The sequence below is a fragment of the Solanum verrucosum genome, unplaced genomic scaffold, assembly GCF_900185275.1.
Source record: "Solanum verrucosum unplaced genomic scaffold, falcon-dt-bn FXZP01000031.1, whole genome shotgun sequence".
Taxonomy (NCBI): Eukaryota; Viridiplantae; Streptophyta; class Magnoliopsida; order Solanales; family Solanaceae; genus Solanum; species Solanum verrucosum.
The window spans coordinates 2,576,736-2,595,941 of record NW_026020194.1 but is presented as its reverse complement, the minus strand read 5'-3'; the positions used below and the strand labels follow the sequence as shown (position 1 = coordinate 2,595,941).

The 19,206-nt window shown below is 29.8% G+C and overlaps 1 protein-coding gene across 1 annotated transcript; it reads right to left on the bottom strand.

Moving 5' to 3' along the window:
• Positions 1-678: 678 nt before the first annotated feature.
• On the bottom strand, positions 679-2,184 carry LOC125829595 (uncharacterized). Its single transcript, XM_049508801.1, has one exon. The coding sequence runs from the start codon at positions 2,062-2,064 to the stop codon at positions 679-681; it is 1,386 nt and encodes a 461-aa protein (XP_049364758.1). The 5' UTR covers positions 2,065-2,184.
• Positions 2,185-19,206: the final 17,022 nt, after the last annotated feature.

The window sequence follows — 19,206 nt, the reverse complement described above, 5'->3', positions numbered from 1 at the left end:
AAAAATATGTATCCTGACAGTTCAACAACATTAATCTTTTTTTTAAAAAAAAACTCTAGAAAATCAAATTCGTAGTAATTACTTTTAACTTTTTTCTCAACACAATTATATTTCTTTCTCTAGCGTAGTTTATGAACTATTATAAAAAAAGCGGAGTTTATCCTATGCACGCACATCACGGTTGAGAGAGAATAGAAGGTACGAGGAACATCAAAGATATATGTAAAAAAGGCTATGAATGGTAAAACAGGAATGACTATTCAGAGTAAAATGTAGTAAAAGAAAAAAACAGAAACTCAAAGTAAAGAGCATTTTACTATTCCAATAAACCAATATTGACAAGAAAACAAGGAAAATGAACAAAAGAACTTCTCTCCATCATTCATAATTATATTTGTATTCCATCTCCCTAGCTAATCTAAAACTAATCTTTCAAGTATATGATTAGCCATATAATCAAGTACTTCAAGAAATTAAACCAATCCCCATACCCCATATTATTATCTACAGTACACTTGATGAAATTAAACTAAAGTTCTTTGTTTTTTTTTTTGGAAAATCATGATTTAGAAAACATGATGGTAAGCTAGCACTAATTACTAAATCTCTCTCTTTTTTTTCCCTCTTCATTGTTGTTATGATCACATAATCATGACTTCAATTATAATCTTCTTTTTTCTAATCTGTAGAAAGAAGCCATGATTCCACCATACCTTCAACACCCTTGGTTGCAGCTACTGTTTCCTGCACCTTATCACCATGAAAATTTGTTGCAACCACTGTTTCCTGCAAATTATCGCCATGAAAATTTGTTGCGTTGACTGTTTCCTGCACTAACTTATTGCCATGAAAATTTGTTGCATTGATAGTGCTGTCGTTGATGGACGATGCTGTTGCTGCTTGTTCTTCAGAAATCAGATTGGGAAGCTCAGTCAGAAGATGTCCATGCTGGACGCTGCTGTTCATTCTTGATGGCATTTGGAATTGCGAGATGTTATTTGATGGCATTTGGAATTGAGAGATGTTATTTGATGGCATTTGGAATTGTTGTTGTTGTTTCAACCCAAATGGGTATTTTTGAGAACATTGAAGAAGTGATGTGAAGATTGAGTTGTGTTGAATTGAATTGAAATTATTAGAGCCTTGTCCGACAGAATTGGCAACTCCGGTGGGAAGTTGATAGTTAATAGCAGAATTAGTAGCACTAGTAGTTGATGATGAAGCAGAAGCAATGTTGATAGGTAAACGATTCAACACTAACGGTGAGGATGATGAAGAAGGAGAAAGATAGGGTGGTGGTGGCTGAGGGAACGGCCTCGGTAGATAATTAGACGATGGTTGTGAAATGAAGAAATTAGGATTGTTATTAGCTACAGGAGGAGGAGGAGGAGGAACAGATCTTACAGCAGAATTAGGGGCAGAAGCAAATAAATCAAATCTGTTTCTAATAGGAAAATAGGAAGGAGGAGTAAAAGGTGGTCCAGGAATCCCTGTAAATTCTTGAACCATAGCTCTGAAATTAGTTGTATCTGTTGTCAACACAGTAGTTGGTGCCTTCCTCGAAGCTCTCGATCTTTTCTTCGTATTCCGTGCCTGTTGTTGATCCGCTGCAGCTGCACCTGCCGGCTGCTCGGTAATAGTAGTAGCACTCACATTTCCACCAACGGCGTGGTGTTCTTCTGATCTTGATGGGAAAGAAATACTACCAGTAGTAGTATCAAAGGATAACGAATTATTAAAATCAGATAATGGTAATAACATCGGGTTGTTGGGCTGATCGGTTCTTATCCTTTTACTGTTCCAATGGAATTCGAGATCGTAAATTGAATTTTGGGTGTTCTGTGACGGAGGTGGTAGTGGTAGTGGTAGTGGTGGTGGTTGGGGGCGGGATACGGGGTCGAAAAAGTTGATAAAAGGGTCAAACATGGAGGAATTTTGTGTGTGAAAAGCTGTAGAAAAAGATTGAGAAGCAGCACGTGAATCGTACTCTTCATCACCAACACCACCACCAACACCACCAGTACTTGATGACTGCAAACTAGCACTGTTATTTCCAGAATCCATTAATTTTTTTTTGCTTTAAACAGCTCAGATAACAAATGGAATAAAGCAAGAAGAAGAAAGGACAGAGATATGGAGAGAGAGAAAAAGAGATTTCTATTTGTTGGTTTTAGTGCACTTACTGCAAAAAACACCACCTCACTAAAAATGGAACACAATCAGAGAGAGATATATGACTTCAAATCTCTGCACAAAAGAAGAAGAAGATGATGATAGCAGCAGTACTCCTTTTCCCCATGCTTCTTGTCTCTGATCCACAACAACACAAGAGATGAACACAAAAAGTTAAAAATTCATCATGACAACCATATATATATTTTTATTTAGGGTTTTCATCAAATTTGAGAAGAAGAAAAAAAGAGAGAAATGAAGGAGGAGAAGAAAAGAAAAGAAAAAAGAAGAAAGAGAGGCGGCTTTAGAGAAGATATCTCAAAATTTTGCACTCAAAAGTAGAGTGGGGTATAGCCATGAGAGGCGCTCTACTTGAAAGGGACTACTACAACTTCTTTTTTCTTTTTTTTTTGAGTGTGTTTTGATTTACAGTGTGAAAGGTTTTATATTGCTTTAAAAGAAATCCAGTCAATAAAAGATTTATTATCATTGCTTAAAGAGGCAAATTGAAGTTATTGTTTGGATGAGATTATATTGAATGTTTTTATTTGACTAAATCTAATTTTTAAAATAAGTGTTTAAATATTCGTTTTTAAAATTAAAATAATAAAATAAATCAAATTACACTAGTTATAAGTTTTTCGTCTGTTATAAACTATTTTTTTGTATTTCATATTAAGTGAATTTGTGAGACAATAAATATTTAAAAAAAATTAATAACATACTTTAAAACCTATTGAATTCTTATTATTGCCTTTTGTGAAATCATAAATATAATTTTACAAATAATGCAATCCATCTCAAAAAAAAATATAAAACTTCTATAAAGAAAAAGATAAATATTTTAATTAGTTATAAGCATATTTAAATAGGTTTTTAGCATAAGTAAATTTAGGACCCGCGAGGGTGTTCACACTAACCCTTTCGACAAAAAAATGTAGGTTTTTAACATTTCTCAATTTTAATATATATATATATATATATAAATTTTAAATCACCTAAACACATGAGAAGATATTGACTCAGCAGTTTAGATGACTCAAAATTCACCTTTACATTTCAAATTCAAATACTAAACAGTATATTTTATTTTTTAAACTCTCTTAATAAAAATTACTCTAAATTTGTCACTAGCTCTTAGTAGCTTTGATCGGCTATACTTTAATTTGATTGGTAAGTACTCGATTCTGCTTTGTAATTATTTCCCACATTTTCCCTTTCTCTTTCCTCGTCCTTTAAAAAAAAGACTTAAAATTATATATATATTCCTTAACATGAAATAATGAGGGTAAGCATTAAGCCAAATTATTAGAGAAGATGATGGTTGGGGAAAGAAAGGCCATGAAGGAAACAGAGAGAGCAACTAAATAATTTAAGTACATATCACCTTTCATACAAGCTAACAAAATGTATATATCCACATCAAATATTATTATTATTTATCATAAAAATTTGACAAGTCAAAATACTCCTACTTTTTTGCTATATTACTTTATATTAATCCTATTTATTTAATTTAATTTAACTCAATAAATAATAATATTGAGTACTACTTTTTCTAAAGAGGGAAACGAATATCACTTCCACAAGTATTTGGATGTTATAGTTTATATATTATGCTTGTACAAACTACTTTAATTGAAAGTTGTTAAAATAACAAATCTTATTCCAACATTCTTGAAATTTAATATTTTTGAAAGATAAAAATGAAAGTTACACTTGGAACTTACAGTAAAAAATATATATTGCATGTTTGACTAAGTGGGAAAATTCAGAGTTTTTTTTTTCAGAAAAAGGAAAAGTAGGGGATATTATTACAAGCCTACAGAGAATCTCTCGTATATGTCCTCTTTCAACTGAATTGTAGGTAAAAATCATCATTCTTTCCTGCTTTTACATCGTTAAATTACCTCCTTATTAAATATTTTTCCTTATTACGACTGCAATAATAAAATAATATATTTAGCATAATTTCATAATATATTTGGATGTTATTATATTTTAAAAATAGAAAAAATATTCTTGATAAATTTTTCAAGGAAAAGTTATTCAAAGTAATATTAAGAAAAAATAACAAAATAAAGACAATTACAAATTTACTTTTCGTACAACAAGAGTACATTTTTTAGATGTAACCAAAGTTTATATTTTTTTAACAAAAAATAATTTTGCTTTTGATGGATGGATAGATCAGTTCAACAACACTTCAAGTTCGCTGCAACTATCGAAAAACAAATTGTCATTAAAAATTCTTTAATTTTGTAAAATCTATACGTATACATTTTTATTTCGATTATACTATTATTTTGGTGTAATTATTATTATTATTCACATATTTTATAATACTTTTTGGATTGTTTGTCTTCAAATCAAGTATCTATATGAAACAATTTTTATTTTAGAAAATTTTTTGTACATTTTTATCATTTTCACACTCTATAGACTAGGCTGACTATGTTATTATCATTGGTACTTTCATATTCCATGGTATTTTATATCCAACTTGCTTGCGGAAAAGACCGTCTTGGTCACTCAACGTAAGATTGTATAATTTATACACAAACATTTATTAATGTATTTATACCAATGTTTTCTTTTAACACCCAACTACGAACAAAAACCCTAATCCTAAGGCTAAATCCCTCACGTTATGCTGAGTCTTACACGTAATATCATAAAAAAGCAGGTGGCAAGTGGCTTAACACTCATCTCTAGTGTTTCTTAAAACCTAAACAATTCACTAAATTTTAACATATTAATTATATACATATATGCACACACCCATAAGGATTGTGATTATAGAATAGTAAATACTTCTTTATTCCTAATCAGAAATTCGAGATACGAATTTCCTTTATTAAAAAACGCTTTAATGTTCAATATAGGACATCCCGCTCCGAAAATTAAAAAATATACTAATGTATACATATCATATGGAAAGGGAATACTTTTAAGATATATAGGATTTCATAGATACACGTGGCATTAAATGCTGAAAGAATTGATTACCTAAACCAAGCTTAACATATGAAGTTGCTTGTTCAATTTAAACTACTCAAATGGTGTAACACTATGTAGGCACCGGTTTCTATCAAATCATATAATATATATATATAATATGTGTACTAAGTACTACTTACTATAAAGAGCTAAAAAAATATTTTCGATACCTCAATTGTATGCAAACATAATTTTTAATTCTAATTATAACATAACTGTTTGATTGAATAGTACATAAAAAAATAAAATTATGTTTAGGACACTAATGATAAAATAAATGCATGTTTATGAAACTAAGTGTCTGGTATGGAGAAAAATATTTTCTCATTTTTTCTCATGTTGCTTTATCAATTTTTTGAAAAATATTTTTTACATAAAACAAGTTTCTTAACCATGAACATAATATTTTTTTTATAAAGATATATGAGAAAAGTAAGTTTTAGAATGTGTCACTTTCAGTCTCCAACCTACCCCACTCGTCATATTTAGCTACATCGCCATCATCCCTACACTCCATAGTATTTACCTTAATTATATATAAATATTTGAATTTTTTACCCTCTATATCACTAGGCCCAAACTAATATTAGTCATAGTGAGCCTATTTTTTTGAATTTTATTCTATTTAGTTCATTTTGTATATATTGGGAAATACTTAGGAAAATGGTAGGAACTCTTAATTTGTGATTATGATTTTCAAAAAAAAATTCTGCTTAGAAATTTATTGAGAGTAATATTCATTTATCATCACAAATTTAATCAATGTTGTGTGAATTACAAGTGAAAATTTTAAAATTACATCAGATGAAATTTTTATTTATCATCATAGATTTAATTGTTGTCTGATAAATTACAAGTAAAAAAAAAATAGAACTCCCATCACTGGGATTTGAAAGATTATAAATGAGTTTTGTGATTTATTCAAAGTTTAAATAAATTGATGATCGAAATGTCACATCAAAATTTTGGTTAAAATTTGAAGTTACTTGATTGAGATTTGAGCTAATTGGTGATGTTTTGCCCTATTTCAAATAGAGCTTCGTGGGTTGAACTTTATAGGACACGAAATTCAATTTTTTGTATGAATTTATACAATATTATATAATTGCGTCAAAGTGTGCATAAAATTCTCTTATACTCTAATATACATTTTTGTACAAAATTGATATATGGTATACAATTTCGTTAGAAGGAGTTATTCATGCATTAAATTTAACATAACGTTATACTTTGTTTGGTAATAAAGATGAGGAAAAATAATTTCTACACAGATTCTAGCATAAGTTATATATACAATGTTTAGTTGCTTGTTTTGTTTTCACATAAACCATAGTATTGCTAATACAACCTAAATTTGGTTCATATTCATAATTTTCACGACTAAAATATGTATAAGTTATGAGAAGATATGTAGGATAGAAGATGAAATAACTAATATATGAGTAATTAAATCCTACATAACTAATTTATGTATTACTAATCTCTATGTTATTAATCTCTGCATAACTTTAGTCGACAATCAAATCACCCCTCCTTGAAAATTAGTTATGTAGGATTTAGTTATTCATGTATCATAAGTTTATTTCATCTTTTGTCTTGCATAAACAATACATCAATTCCCTCATAACTTATACTCCCTCCGTCTCATTTTATATGGTAACATTTGACCGGGCACAAAAATTAAGAAATAAATGAAGACTTTGAAATGTTTACCAAATTACCCCTTCAAAAAATAGCTCACTTTTCTCTCCTTAAAAATGTATTGAAGTACTATTTTTATGATTAAGTGGGACCAACCAGGGTAAAAGAGGAATTGTACCTTTAAATACTTACCATTTAAGGAAATGTGACATTCTTTTTGGAACTAACCAAAAAGGAAATGGTGCCACATAAAATGGGACGGAGGGAGTACATGTATTAGTTATAATGAGGGTTGTGAAAGGGCAACATGTACATTGTATTAGGCGTGTTGAATTTTATTCATAACAAACGAACGAATGCTACCAAACATGATATTATTCATGCAGAATTCAATAAATAAATAACTTAGCTCCTAATTAGCTATACCGGTTACATAAACACTTTTACAAAATTAAGTTGTCTCTACGAGTGTATAAACGAATATATGTAGATAAGTATACAACATGGAAATTGATTTTGACCGTCCATCTTTTTTCATAATATTGCTTGTGTACCTTACAAAAGGAGTGAAGATACTCATATTATATACATTTTTATCCTAGCCATTGGATTCAATAGTGAAACCATATTATTGAATTGTCATTCATGTAATATTCCATCTCTCATTATGGTTTGTTTGTCGTACCATACTACATACTATACCAAAAAGAACATTACAACGTGGATAGCTGGCTATCAAAATTATATTCCAAAATTATGCCACTTTTTGGGATCGTAGATATTTTTCTTTCTTTTTCTCTTAGCTAGGTTGTTTTCTTAGTGGGATAAAAAAAAATCTTTGGATACAATACGGAAATATTTTGTTCCATATTTAATTATGGATATTATTAAATCTTGAAAATCATTGTATACTAAAACAGTGGAATTATATCCTTGTCTATATTCAGATAACCAAATGACTCTGGATTTTGCTGTTAATATGAATTTAGGAACTTTTCAATCCATGAAGCTCCTACCGGTACCTTTGGTGGACAGAGTTATCTAATAGATGTTACTGATGAGAAGTGACAGATATGTTATGAAATTAGTCGGAAAATAAACATGAATTTAGAGAAAAGGTTGTCTTTTCCTACTTTTCCTAATACTAATCTAAGAAGCATGAAACATGAACTCTCTAGTTTACATTATTTTGGCAAAATTTAGATGCATGATACATGAGATCCTTACTAATTACAGTGCTAGAAAGGAATACTTTTTTTGTCTTTTTTCTTTTTAAGCTATTACTTATATCAAACGAATAATATTTACCACTATGCTAAGTTTGACCATGAGTCCATGACCAACATAAGTTTTTGAATTTGATGTGGCTTAATTTTTGCAATATTCAGTATTTTAAGCTTTTGCAATAAGTATTTGGTTAAAGAGTTTCTGAGGTTTTTTTTTCCAGACCTCATAAATTAAGGGACCCTTTGATAGCGTACATTAAAAAAAATATATACGTTAACTTTTTGCATTATTAGTATGCCTTGTTTGGCACAATTTTCAACTTATTTAACTAAGCGTTAGTTTATTATTTGTACACTTTATTTGGTATTAAAATATATATAACTAATTATACATGAAAATGCATAGTATTAGTAATACAAAGTATTTTAATGTATGCATTAGCATTGTTAAAGACGTGATTGTCCCTCAAAACATTTTCTACATTCTTTTTAATGTATTTGTAGAGAATATAAATAAATATAATAAATAGAAATATGCAATGCATATTATTTTTAACACACCAAACCAAACAATGCATAAGAAATAATATCCTCATATATAACTAATGTCAATATAATTAAATAATACACTATATTCAATATTATTCTTATATACTTTATAAAATCTCTAGAAACTTCCACAATATTTATTTATATCTTAATGGAAAAACTTTATCAAACAAATACGCACTACAACAAAAATGATCTTTACCAACAATTAATTAACGGTAATAGCTCAATTGCCGTTAAATATGTATTTTAGCAGCAATTAACACTCTTTGTATATGTTCCTAACGACTTGAGCGACATTGAATTTAATGACACTTAACTAATGCCGGTAAGACTTTAGCATTTTTTATTATTGTGTCTATTTGTTACCGCTAAAAATTATTTTCATTGCGGTGACGTTTTACAAAATTTAAAAACTTAATTGGTTTGTGAAAAGTGATGTGTCAAATGCGTAGTACTGTATAAAGTGATTTACTAAAAAGTACATTAACTAGGTATAGTAATTTTCATGTAGTGGAATCATTAATAAGTTGAAAATAGGCAGACAAGCTTTAATAAATGGATAAAACTACACCGACCAACCAAAAGCTACAGGTTATATTTCACATCGTGGGCTATGATATATAAAATAAAAAGAAGTTCAGTTTTACTTAAGAACCATTTTTACTATATCAATTAATGTAAATCACTTAGAAGCCAAATCCTTTTATTGGTTGGTTTAAAGAGTCAATATGTTGAAGAAGAAAGAAACGAAATTGGTAAAAATAGTTGTAGATACGAGGTGTATTTGATTGTAATCAAAAGTCCTTAAGGATTGGTTGATCCGAATACAAGTTATGTCAAAAGTTATAATAATGTAAGAATTTGTTATATAGGAACCATATTAGTTACACAAGGATTACTAACATCATATTTATTAGGTATTTGGTTCATTATATTAAAATTAGATATACAAAAAATTACTTTAAATATTTATTTATTTTTCAAATTTAAAAGTTATGAGTTTATAATTATACCTTCGGATGCTTTGTTTATTCAAAAATAGGTACGTACGATTGAACTTGTTACTAGGGGCGTGTTTGGTATGAAGGAAAATGTTTTCCTGGAAAATAAGTAGATTTTTGACTTATTTCTCATATCTGGTTGGTGACTAGAAAATATTTTTCGAAAAAGATTTTTTAGTGTTTGATTTATGAATGAAAATTATTTTTGAGAAAATATCTTTTATTTTTACTAGAGAGTAGAAAATATTTTTTGAATTGAAATTGAAAATATTTTTTAAAAATAAACTTAATTTTTTTTTTGGTTGGGTGGGGTGGTGGGGCTGGCGCGGAGGGTAGGGGTGAGATGAGGTAAAAAAAAATAAAAATTTGAAGTTAAAAATAATTTTTAAAAACGAACTTAATTTTTTTTTGAGGGGGGGGGGGGTGGTAGGGATGAGATGGGGTAAAAAAATAAAAAATTGAAATTAAAAATATTTTTTAAAAATAAACTTAATTTTTTTTGGCAGGGGGTGGGGAGTGGGGGTGGGGTGTAAAAATAAAAATTTAAAATTGGAAATATTTTTTAAAACAAATTTTAAAATTTATTTTATTTTTTTTGCGAGGGGAGTGGTAGTGGGGCTGGCCGTGCAGGGTAGGGGTGGAGTGGGGGGTGAAAAACAAAAATTTGAAGGGAAGTCATTTTTCTTGAATTTGAGAAAAATGAGTTGATTTGGAAAACATTTTACCCAACTAAACATGAGAAAATTGGAAAACATTTTTCCTTCATACCAAACACACCCTAGGTCATAGACATGTGGATTGATTTAACTTGTTATATAAATCATTATCAAGCAAGTAAGTAAATAAATATATTGTTAAATGAGCTTAGTAAGAAAGATAAAGAAATAAGTGAATGAAACGATAATACTCACCACACAATGACACATAAATGAGTAAACCGACTCACTATATATATATCAACTTTCTACCTAACAATACAACTTAACTCAATGAAAACAGTTTTAAGTCCTTTTTATTGGTCTAGAGTCACTCATAGAGCCTACGTATCTTAAATAAAATATATCAACCTTTTCTGCATAATATTTTTAAATAAATCTACCTAACATTGTATTGGCATATCTACATTAAGCACCTAGCATTTTAAGGCATTTGAGTTACTCTTCTTTATCCTTGAAAACAAATCCTACGATATACAGTTCAAAAGACTCCCTCGAAGAAGAACTAAAAATAAAAAAATCAAGTAACAACTAGCACGACACATTAATACTAAACAAGATTACTAGCATATAAGATAACCAAGTAATTTTTCACACACACTTAAAAAATTGGCACTATTCTTAGGGCGTACCATAAACCATACAATGGTAAAAAAAAACTTATAAATCACTACAAATTTCAGCCCCAGTCTTCATCTCTGAGAGCTTACTGTCTTCGATTCATAGTTTTCATGTAGTTAGTTTAGTATATCAGTAATTTTTATTGGTGTTCCATCTCTTTATTGCTCCTAGCAACATCACAAACAATAAGACAATCATAATAAAACTTAGGAGAGGAGAATATATAAGAAATACGATAACCATTACAATGATCATCTTGACCACCACAAATATTATATATATATATATATATATATATATATATTTCATTCAAAGGATTGGGGAGGTGCACTCTATCCATTCTCGAAAATATTGCAACAAATTTGTCATAAGCAAGGTCCTTTACAATTCATACAAGGATCACCATAATAAGAATATTCATTATTCATTCAATTTAAATTTCATGTCATGTTAAAAGTGATTAAAAAAAACTCAAAAAGTATATATACAAAAATAAAATTAAAAAAACGTGAACAAATAAAAAGAGTCTAATATGAATAATCAATTAATTTCTAAGTTTTTGATAGGGCTTTAGAAATTTATTATTCTCAAATTACACACGCAAGCGTACACAGTCATTTGTGATTGCAAGCAATTGAATGTCGAATCCATAAGGACTTATAATTAAATATTTACCAAATCGAATATGTTCTAATTATTTTCTCAAGCTATTAAATATCAAGATTTGATTGGTTATTAATTATACTTGTTATTATACCAAAGAATATAAGAATAAATATCGTGGAGGTTATTCAAAGAGAAGTTAAGACCTAGAATTATGATGCTTGAGTAATTTATTATAGCTATATATGTTAAGCGAATTCAGATACCTATCATTTTTTTATTCACATGGTTGATAATATAGTCATGACCTCTCGAGCCTCTAACCTTCTATATATCCAGATTGACATGACACCTAAATCATTGAACAAAAATATGGTGAATTTCTCCGAATGCATTTATATACCTTCTTGAATTTGTGCTAAGTAGGAAAAACTAGGTATATATCTATCTTAACCGCTAATCCGTCTGAAAACAAACCCTACTTCCCTTAATAGTAAAGATGAGATTAAGAGAACAAAATGTAACAGTATAATTCGCAATAACACTTAATATAAAAATTAAAATATTCATACTATGATCATAACCCTAGAAAGAGGGATTTCAGCCTCTCAATTATTATTTTTTTGCAAAAGTTGCACTGCATCACCTAGCGAGGGCTTCTTTCTTGTTTGAGGCTTCGTTTTCCGAGGACCTTTGCCTTGCGAGGTACTTGCAATTTTTATCTGCAGGGTCAAAACATTTGTTAGCTTACTTTTTCACCTTTGTAAATTCTATATGTAGTTAATTTTTAAGCATTTTTGCCTACATACACAAAAACATCTTACATAAGTGCTAAAATATGAAAATAGGTATAAATTATCAAGAATATTAAGCTAGATTATCATCAAAGCAGAGTATAAATGTAGGCAAAATATAGCAAAGAAAAGTCTATATTAGTCCCACATAACAACCCTACACTTTAATATTTCTTCGTCCTCAAACAACCTCTAAACACTTTTAACTCAATACCTACTTCATCACCCAATTCAAATTGGTATGCTTTTTACCTAGATTTCTAAGAAATTTTAAACATGAAAGGAACTCTCATACGTAGTGCGTTGAAAATTTTAAAAGAAGATAATTCTATCAAGATAATGTACCATTTACAATCAACTCACCTACAAAATCCATAGAAATTGCAATCATATTATTAAATTGGGACTCTAACAAATGGAGATAGGATGGCTCAACTCAAAGGATTGCAACTCGCACCTAACAATGTGGATATCATTCGGATATGATGAGATCTATCATAATTTAATGGTATAAGAAATTGATGAATCATTCAAGAACAGATGTCTCTAACATTCAACTATTCACCAAACCACATTTTATTCTTTACTACTCCGTAACACCTCGAACTTTGGTAAAAAAAAGGAAATAATTTTTTTTTTGGATTGTAGGGTGGTTCTACGGGTCCTATATCTACTGACCGTAGAAGCTTCTACGGACCATAGATTACATCTGTAGAAAGAGGGAAAATAATTTCTTGAAAATCAAGTTTCAATAATTTTCTTACAATTGACCAGTACGGTCCATCAAATGATCTACGGACCGTAGATAGGTCTCGCCAAAAGGTCCCTTACTTAACTAAACTTTGAGGTATAAGTTGGGGTCTACAAATTGAGTCTATGGACCGTAGAAGATTCTACGGGTCATAGATAGGTCTCATCGAAAATGGGTAAAATTCATGTTCCAATACTTGGTCTACGGTTGACTAGTACAGACCGTAGAAGGTTCTATGGTACGTAGGTCAGAACCGTAGATCGAGTTTGGCAGTTATTTTTAGGGACTTTTGAATCTTTTCCTAATTGGTTTAAACCAATACGGTCAATTTTCCTACGATTGACCAGTACGGTCCATCAAATGATCTACGGACCGTAGATAGGTCTCGCCAAAAGGTCCCTTACTTAGCTAAACTTTGAGGTATAAGTTGGAGTCTACAGATTGAGTCTATGGACCGTAGAAGATTTTACGGGTCATAGATAGGTCTCATCGAAAATGGATAAAATTCATGGTCCAGTACTTGGTCTACGGTTGACTAGTACAGACCGTAGAAGGTTCTATGGTATGTAGGTCATAACCGTAGATCGAGTTTGGCAGTTATTTTTAGTGACTTTTGAATCTTTTTCTAATTGGTTTAAACCAATACTATGTCGTTTTGTCTTCTACCCTAAGCCCTATATATATAAAGCTTTCAAGTCCTAAATTACCCACTAAAACATTCATTCTCATATTTCCCCAAAACCTAATTAAATTCACTCCCCAGATTCCCTCTCAACCTAAGGAAGAGGAAGAGGAAGAGGAAGAGGAAGAGAAAGAGGAAGCAGAAGAAGAAGAAGAAAAAGAAGAAGAAGAAGAAGAAGCTAGGGTTCAATCCAAGTCTCCAATTCACCATTCATCTTGGGCTTTGAATAGCAAGGTATGTGGATATTCATCCATGGAGTGGTATGTGGGTATTCACCCATGGAGTTCATTCTTCCATGGGTCCCCAAGCTTTTCAATTTCAATTGAACAAGTTAGGGTTTCAATTCAATCTTTATGGGTTTCATTCAATTATGATTTATTATTATTGTTGATTAAGTCTTCTAATGCATGATTTAATGTTAAAACATGATGTCTAGTTGAAATGATATTAATCCATGCATGATTTATGATTTTCAACTATGAATCTATGATGAACCTATGAACCCATGAACTATGAATTTTGAAGAATATGCATGTCATATGAAAATGATGTTTATGATGATAGGGTGATTTTGGTGAAAGTATCAATGTTATTGTGAAGTTTTTCTCACATACGAATATGATTGTGAAAGGTATTTCTCACATGTGGATTCACATTGGTGAAAGATTTTCTCACCTATGCTTGAATTGTGTTTTAATGAGATATTCTATGTTTTGATCTTTAAGATGTGGATTAGTGTTGATCATTGCATTTCCTATGTTATATTGATATTTGACTTTTATCTATTCCGTTGAAATTTAGACTTAGCACCGAGAGGACTTTGAGGTGGAGGCTCAAATAGGGCAGTCTCTAGTAGCAACCTCTAGTTCCTAGCTAACTACGTGCCCCCATAGGATTTTCTTAAATGACCTAGATAGTGGATCCAGTTTAGCAAAAAATAATATGTACGGATTTTACCTTGGCAAGTAGAATCACCTTCTTTCGATATGAGAAATATACCGAATTTCATGATATAGCTCTCATGGTCTTATTGTCGGTTAAAGCTAAGATCTCACATAAATGACTATGTTTCTTCAAAGCTTTTTCTTATGTCTCTTATTTTAAATGCATTGACTATATTTCATAATTTATATGACATTGTTTATTTAAGCTTTTAAATGTTTAATTATTCGTCATGCATTACATTTTTAAGCTATTTACGACACCATGTCTATTTTATGCATATTTTCCCATACTTAGTACATTCTATGTACTAATCCATACTTGTGTCTATATTGTCTCACTAACATAGGGTCCGACGCTCGTACTCCTCACTCTCATGGCTATTTAACTCTTTCAGATTTAAAAGTTTGGTGAATCCTCATGTTCCGAGGACCGAGATACATTTACTTGTTCAAGTCTTTCATTAGTTTTCCTACTTGTACGTGATGTATGGGTTACGTCTCAATCACTTTTCTTATGATGTATTAGATGACTTATTGAGACTTATGTTAGACTTTCGTTTTTTCAAACTCTTTTGAAATATGAAATGCTACTTTTGAAATCTTTAATTCTTTTACCATGTATGATGTATGCTAAGTGGCTTGTGCAGGACCTCTCGGGGTTCTATACGCCATGTTACACCTAGGGTATACTTTGGGACATGAAAACCTTGATATCAGAGCTAGGTTTAGAAAGGTCATAGAATGTCTCATAAGCCACACCGAGTAGAGTATTGTTCACAAGTGTGAAGCGCACCACATTTATGAATAGGAAGCTATAAGACGTATAGGAAATTCCACTTCTTTCATCACTCTAATTTCGTGCAATAGAGGTTAACTCTATATGTCTCTCTCCTAATCCTTATTTGATGATTTTCATGATATGACCCTCGAAGAACATACGTTAGGAGGAATATGAATGAGAATGTGGAACGAGAAGCTCCTCAAGTTTCGATCAATCCTTTGTCCAAACAAGTGAGTAATGCAGAGTTTCGAGTTGTTTTTCAAGTTTTGGCTCAAGTCAATAGGGAGGTTGTGGTCCCCGTGAACTCAAATGTGGGTATGACAACAATTAGAGTGAGGAATTTCACTAGAATAAATATTCCGAAATTTCATGGTTCGGAGGTTACAATTAGTGAAAAATTCCCCATAAAAAAGGGTACAATCTAACATGCTTGTAGTTTTGTTTGTTTTAGTTTTCTTTCTTTGATTGCTATCACTGTTTTGTTATAATAGTTCCCCTAAAAATTCCCTAAAAAGGGTACGATCGTATATACATTAAAACATCATTAAATTAATGCTCGGTTAATTAATAATTTCTCTAAAATAATATTTTTCTCCAGTCCCGATTTGGTTCAATGGAAAAAATTACTCATTTTAATAAGATAATATATTTTCAGAAGACCCTTATATAAATATATGATCTCATTAATATTATAAATCAATAATTCTTTAAAAGTACAAATATATCTAAGACAATTTAGTAAAATATGATTCTATTTTGTTCTGTTTTTTTGTCGAAATTTAAATCTATATAGTTGAAGTTCATCTCTAACTTTTCTTTTTGCATCCAGAAGTTTCGGTGTTGTCTTTTCGAACTACACCATTAAATTGTGAAGAGTTGTAGATGTGATAAGTGCCTCCTTACGCTTAACTGGTTCCAAAAGTATTGTATTATCATCAACATTATCTTTTCCAATGGTATTCACAATTTGTCCTAAGCTTTGAACCTCTGAATATGTATCATTTTCACTCATTCAACATGTTATTGACGTTCATTTATTGCGATAACCGAGATCATTAATCATGACTTCAAGTCCACAATTGACGTTTTCACAAGTGGGTTCATTCAAATTCTCTAAGATTTCATCCCCGAATGAATTTTTTGGTATCGAAACACTCTTCAAATTAATGTTCATACGTGGTCTATTTAACTTTTAACTATATATGGATTAGAGCGGTTAAAGGTTAATTAAAAGTTGACAAGTCATATATTAATATTTGGTATATCAAAATACATCACATCAACCTAAACTTAACTGCTTAATTATTATTTTTCAATAATTAGAAAAATAAATTTGTACAACTTCTAAGGAATCCCAAATTTATTCTTATAAAATTGTCATTATTACATATATATACGTGCCTATTCCGTACTGTAGAGCAAATAAGCATCCTTTATTCCTGTAACAAATATATAAATATATATATTCCCCAAATCAGAATTTCTCTGCAAAACAACTCATAAGAATATTTATAATTCCACTTTTTTTTTCTTTTTTTCTTCCTTTTTATGGTGGTTTCTTGATTGGTTTTTATTCTATGCCAGCCAATACTGAAGAAAAATTGGATGGATACGTGTTGGATAGGTACATATAATTGCATGATATAGCCCCTTTTACTAGAAGGACCATGGAGAAAAAGAAAAGGAACAAAACTTATAGGGTGTGTTTGGTATTAAGAAAAATATGCTCTACACAAAATGATTTCCTAGAAAAAGATTTTTAGAAAATAAGTTGGGTTCTTACTTATTTTCTAGCGTTTGATAAGTAAGCAAGAAATATTATCAAGAACATTCATATGTCATCTAGCAAAATACTATGGAAACGGATGGGGATTGGAGGATTTGGATGCGTAGAAAGGAGACAATAAATTTGAAATGATACTTATGCAACTTGTTTTCCCTACTTCCATTAGGGAAGTCATTTTCCTCATTTTTAAGGAATTTGTTTTCCTAGATTAAATATTTTCCAAACATTTTGACCAACAAACATAGAATTTTTTTTAAAAAAATGGAAAATATTTTCCTCCATGCCAAACATACCTTTAGGAGAGAAATCTAACAATTTTTTAAAAAATTAAAATTGGAGGAAATTCTAATTAAGTACTAATTCTTCTATTGCAAATTTGTATCTTACAAGAGTGTTATTTTTTCCAATTATTGCACCTATATTTTCTCTTTTTACGGTTAATTATTTTCAACAAGCCGACGCATATTTTTGTTTGTTTGTTTGTAGAATTAGAGTTCATGTTATGTGTTTTTTCTCCTCAAATGTTCATGCATGTTGTGTGTTTGATATTCTAAATGATTTGATTGAACATAATAAAATAAGAAATTAATTTTTTAATTTAAATGTTCGTTTGGAAATTTTCTGAAAAAGTTAATCATAGATTTTTCTTTTCGTTGGAATAGTAAAATTATTATGCTTATTACTAAAATGCGTTGAAGCTGAAATATAATCAATGTATACCTTTTTTATTAGATGTTGAATTAATCATCATCAGAAGAATTATGCAAGATGAAACGCTTTTATTAAAAGATTGATGGTTTGAGAATTAAGTTTCATTCTATACATATCAAATCATGAATTGACTACTTCCAAAAAAAAATTAAAAAACAATCTCAATTGTGTCGAACTTCCCATTTTTAAAATAATTACTGAATGTCTATGAATTTATGATCAAATCTTATTTTGTGATATTTAAATTAGGTCCATTTTTTTTTATAAAAAAAAAGTCTATGAGAAGACTTGATCAATCTATGATTTATATTTCAATCTTCGCTTTTAAGGAAAATTATTCTTCTATATATATTCAACGGACAAACTTGACATTCAGAGAATAGCTTTCACATTAAAGGTTGTAAAAAAGCAAAATAAAATAAAATATTCAATCCTTAATTACATATCCTTTCGAATTTAATCATTGAAAATAATGTTGTATTTGATGACTGGAGCAATTTACCTTCCAAAATAAGACTTTTTATCGTAATTTTAGATTAGTCAAATCTCAAAAAACGAACAAATACTAAATATGAAACCAACAAGAAAAAAGAATATATAGCTTGTGAATTATATGCGCCAATAACTCCACATGTTTTTGCCATGAAAACAATTAATCAAATTATGTAGAGATTATAAATGTATGAGTACATTGAATCAATAAGATTAGTGTCACCTAATTGGAATTTCCCTCGCACTATATAATCATGCGAAAAGAAGAATTGTTTTGTTCCATGTCCTAAACGTGTTTATCTATCTTAGAACCCAATGATTGTCTAAGTCACTTGTTTTCTTTAACCTTTATTAGGTTAATTAATTTGGCAAAATAATTTAAATAAGGCGAGACAGAGTATACACATACACATACACATACACATTTAAACGTGCATACTTCAAATTACTTGAAAATTGTCGAAATAATGGAGATGTATATTTAATATGTTCATATTAATACCACCAAACATATTAGACTGTCCAGACCGATGTAGTCAAAAGTTTGTTATGATAACTCTTAAAGGGGTTATTTGGTTATTGGTTACTAGACTTATACATATTAGTTACTTAGTATTTAGTTATTTCATCTTTTATCTTATATAACGTAATACATAAATAAATTTATAAGTTATACCTATTTGTGTAAAATCGTAAACTAATAACCAAACTCTCTATTTAATGATAAATTTTA

What these genes read in the sequence shown, in the direction of transcription:
- LOC125829595 (XM_049508801.1), bottom strand. Translation starts at nt 2,064, where the DNA reads ATGGATTCTGGAAATAACAGTGCTAGTTTGCAGTCATCAAGTACTGGT.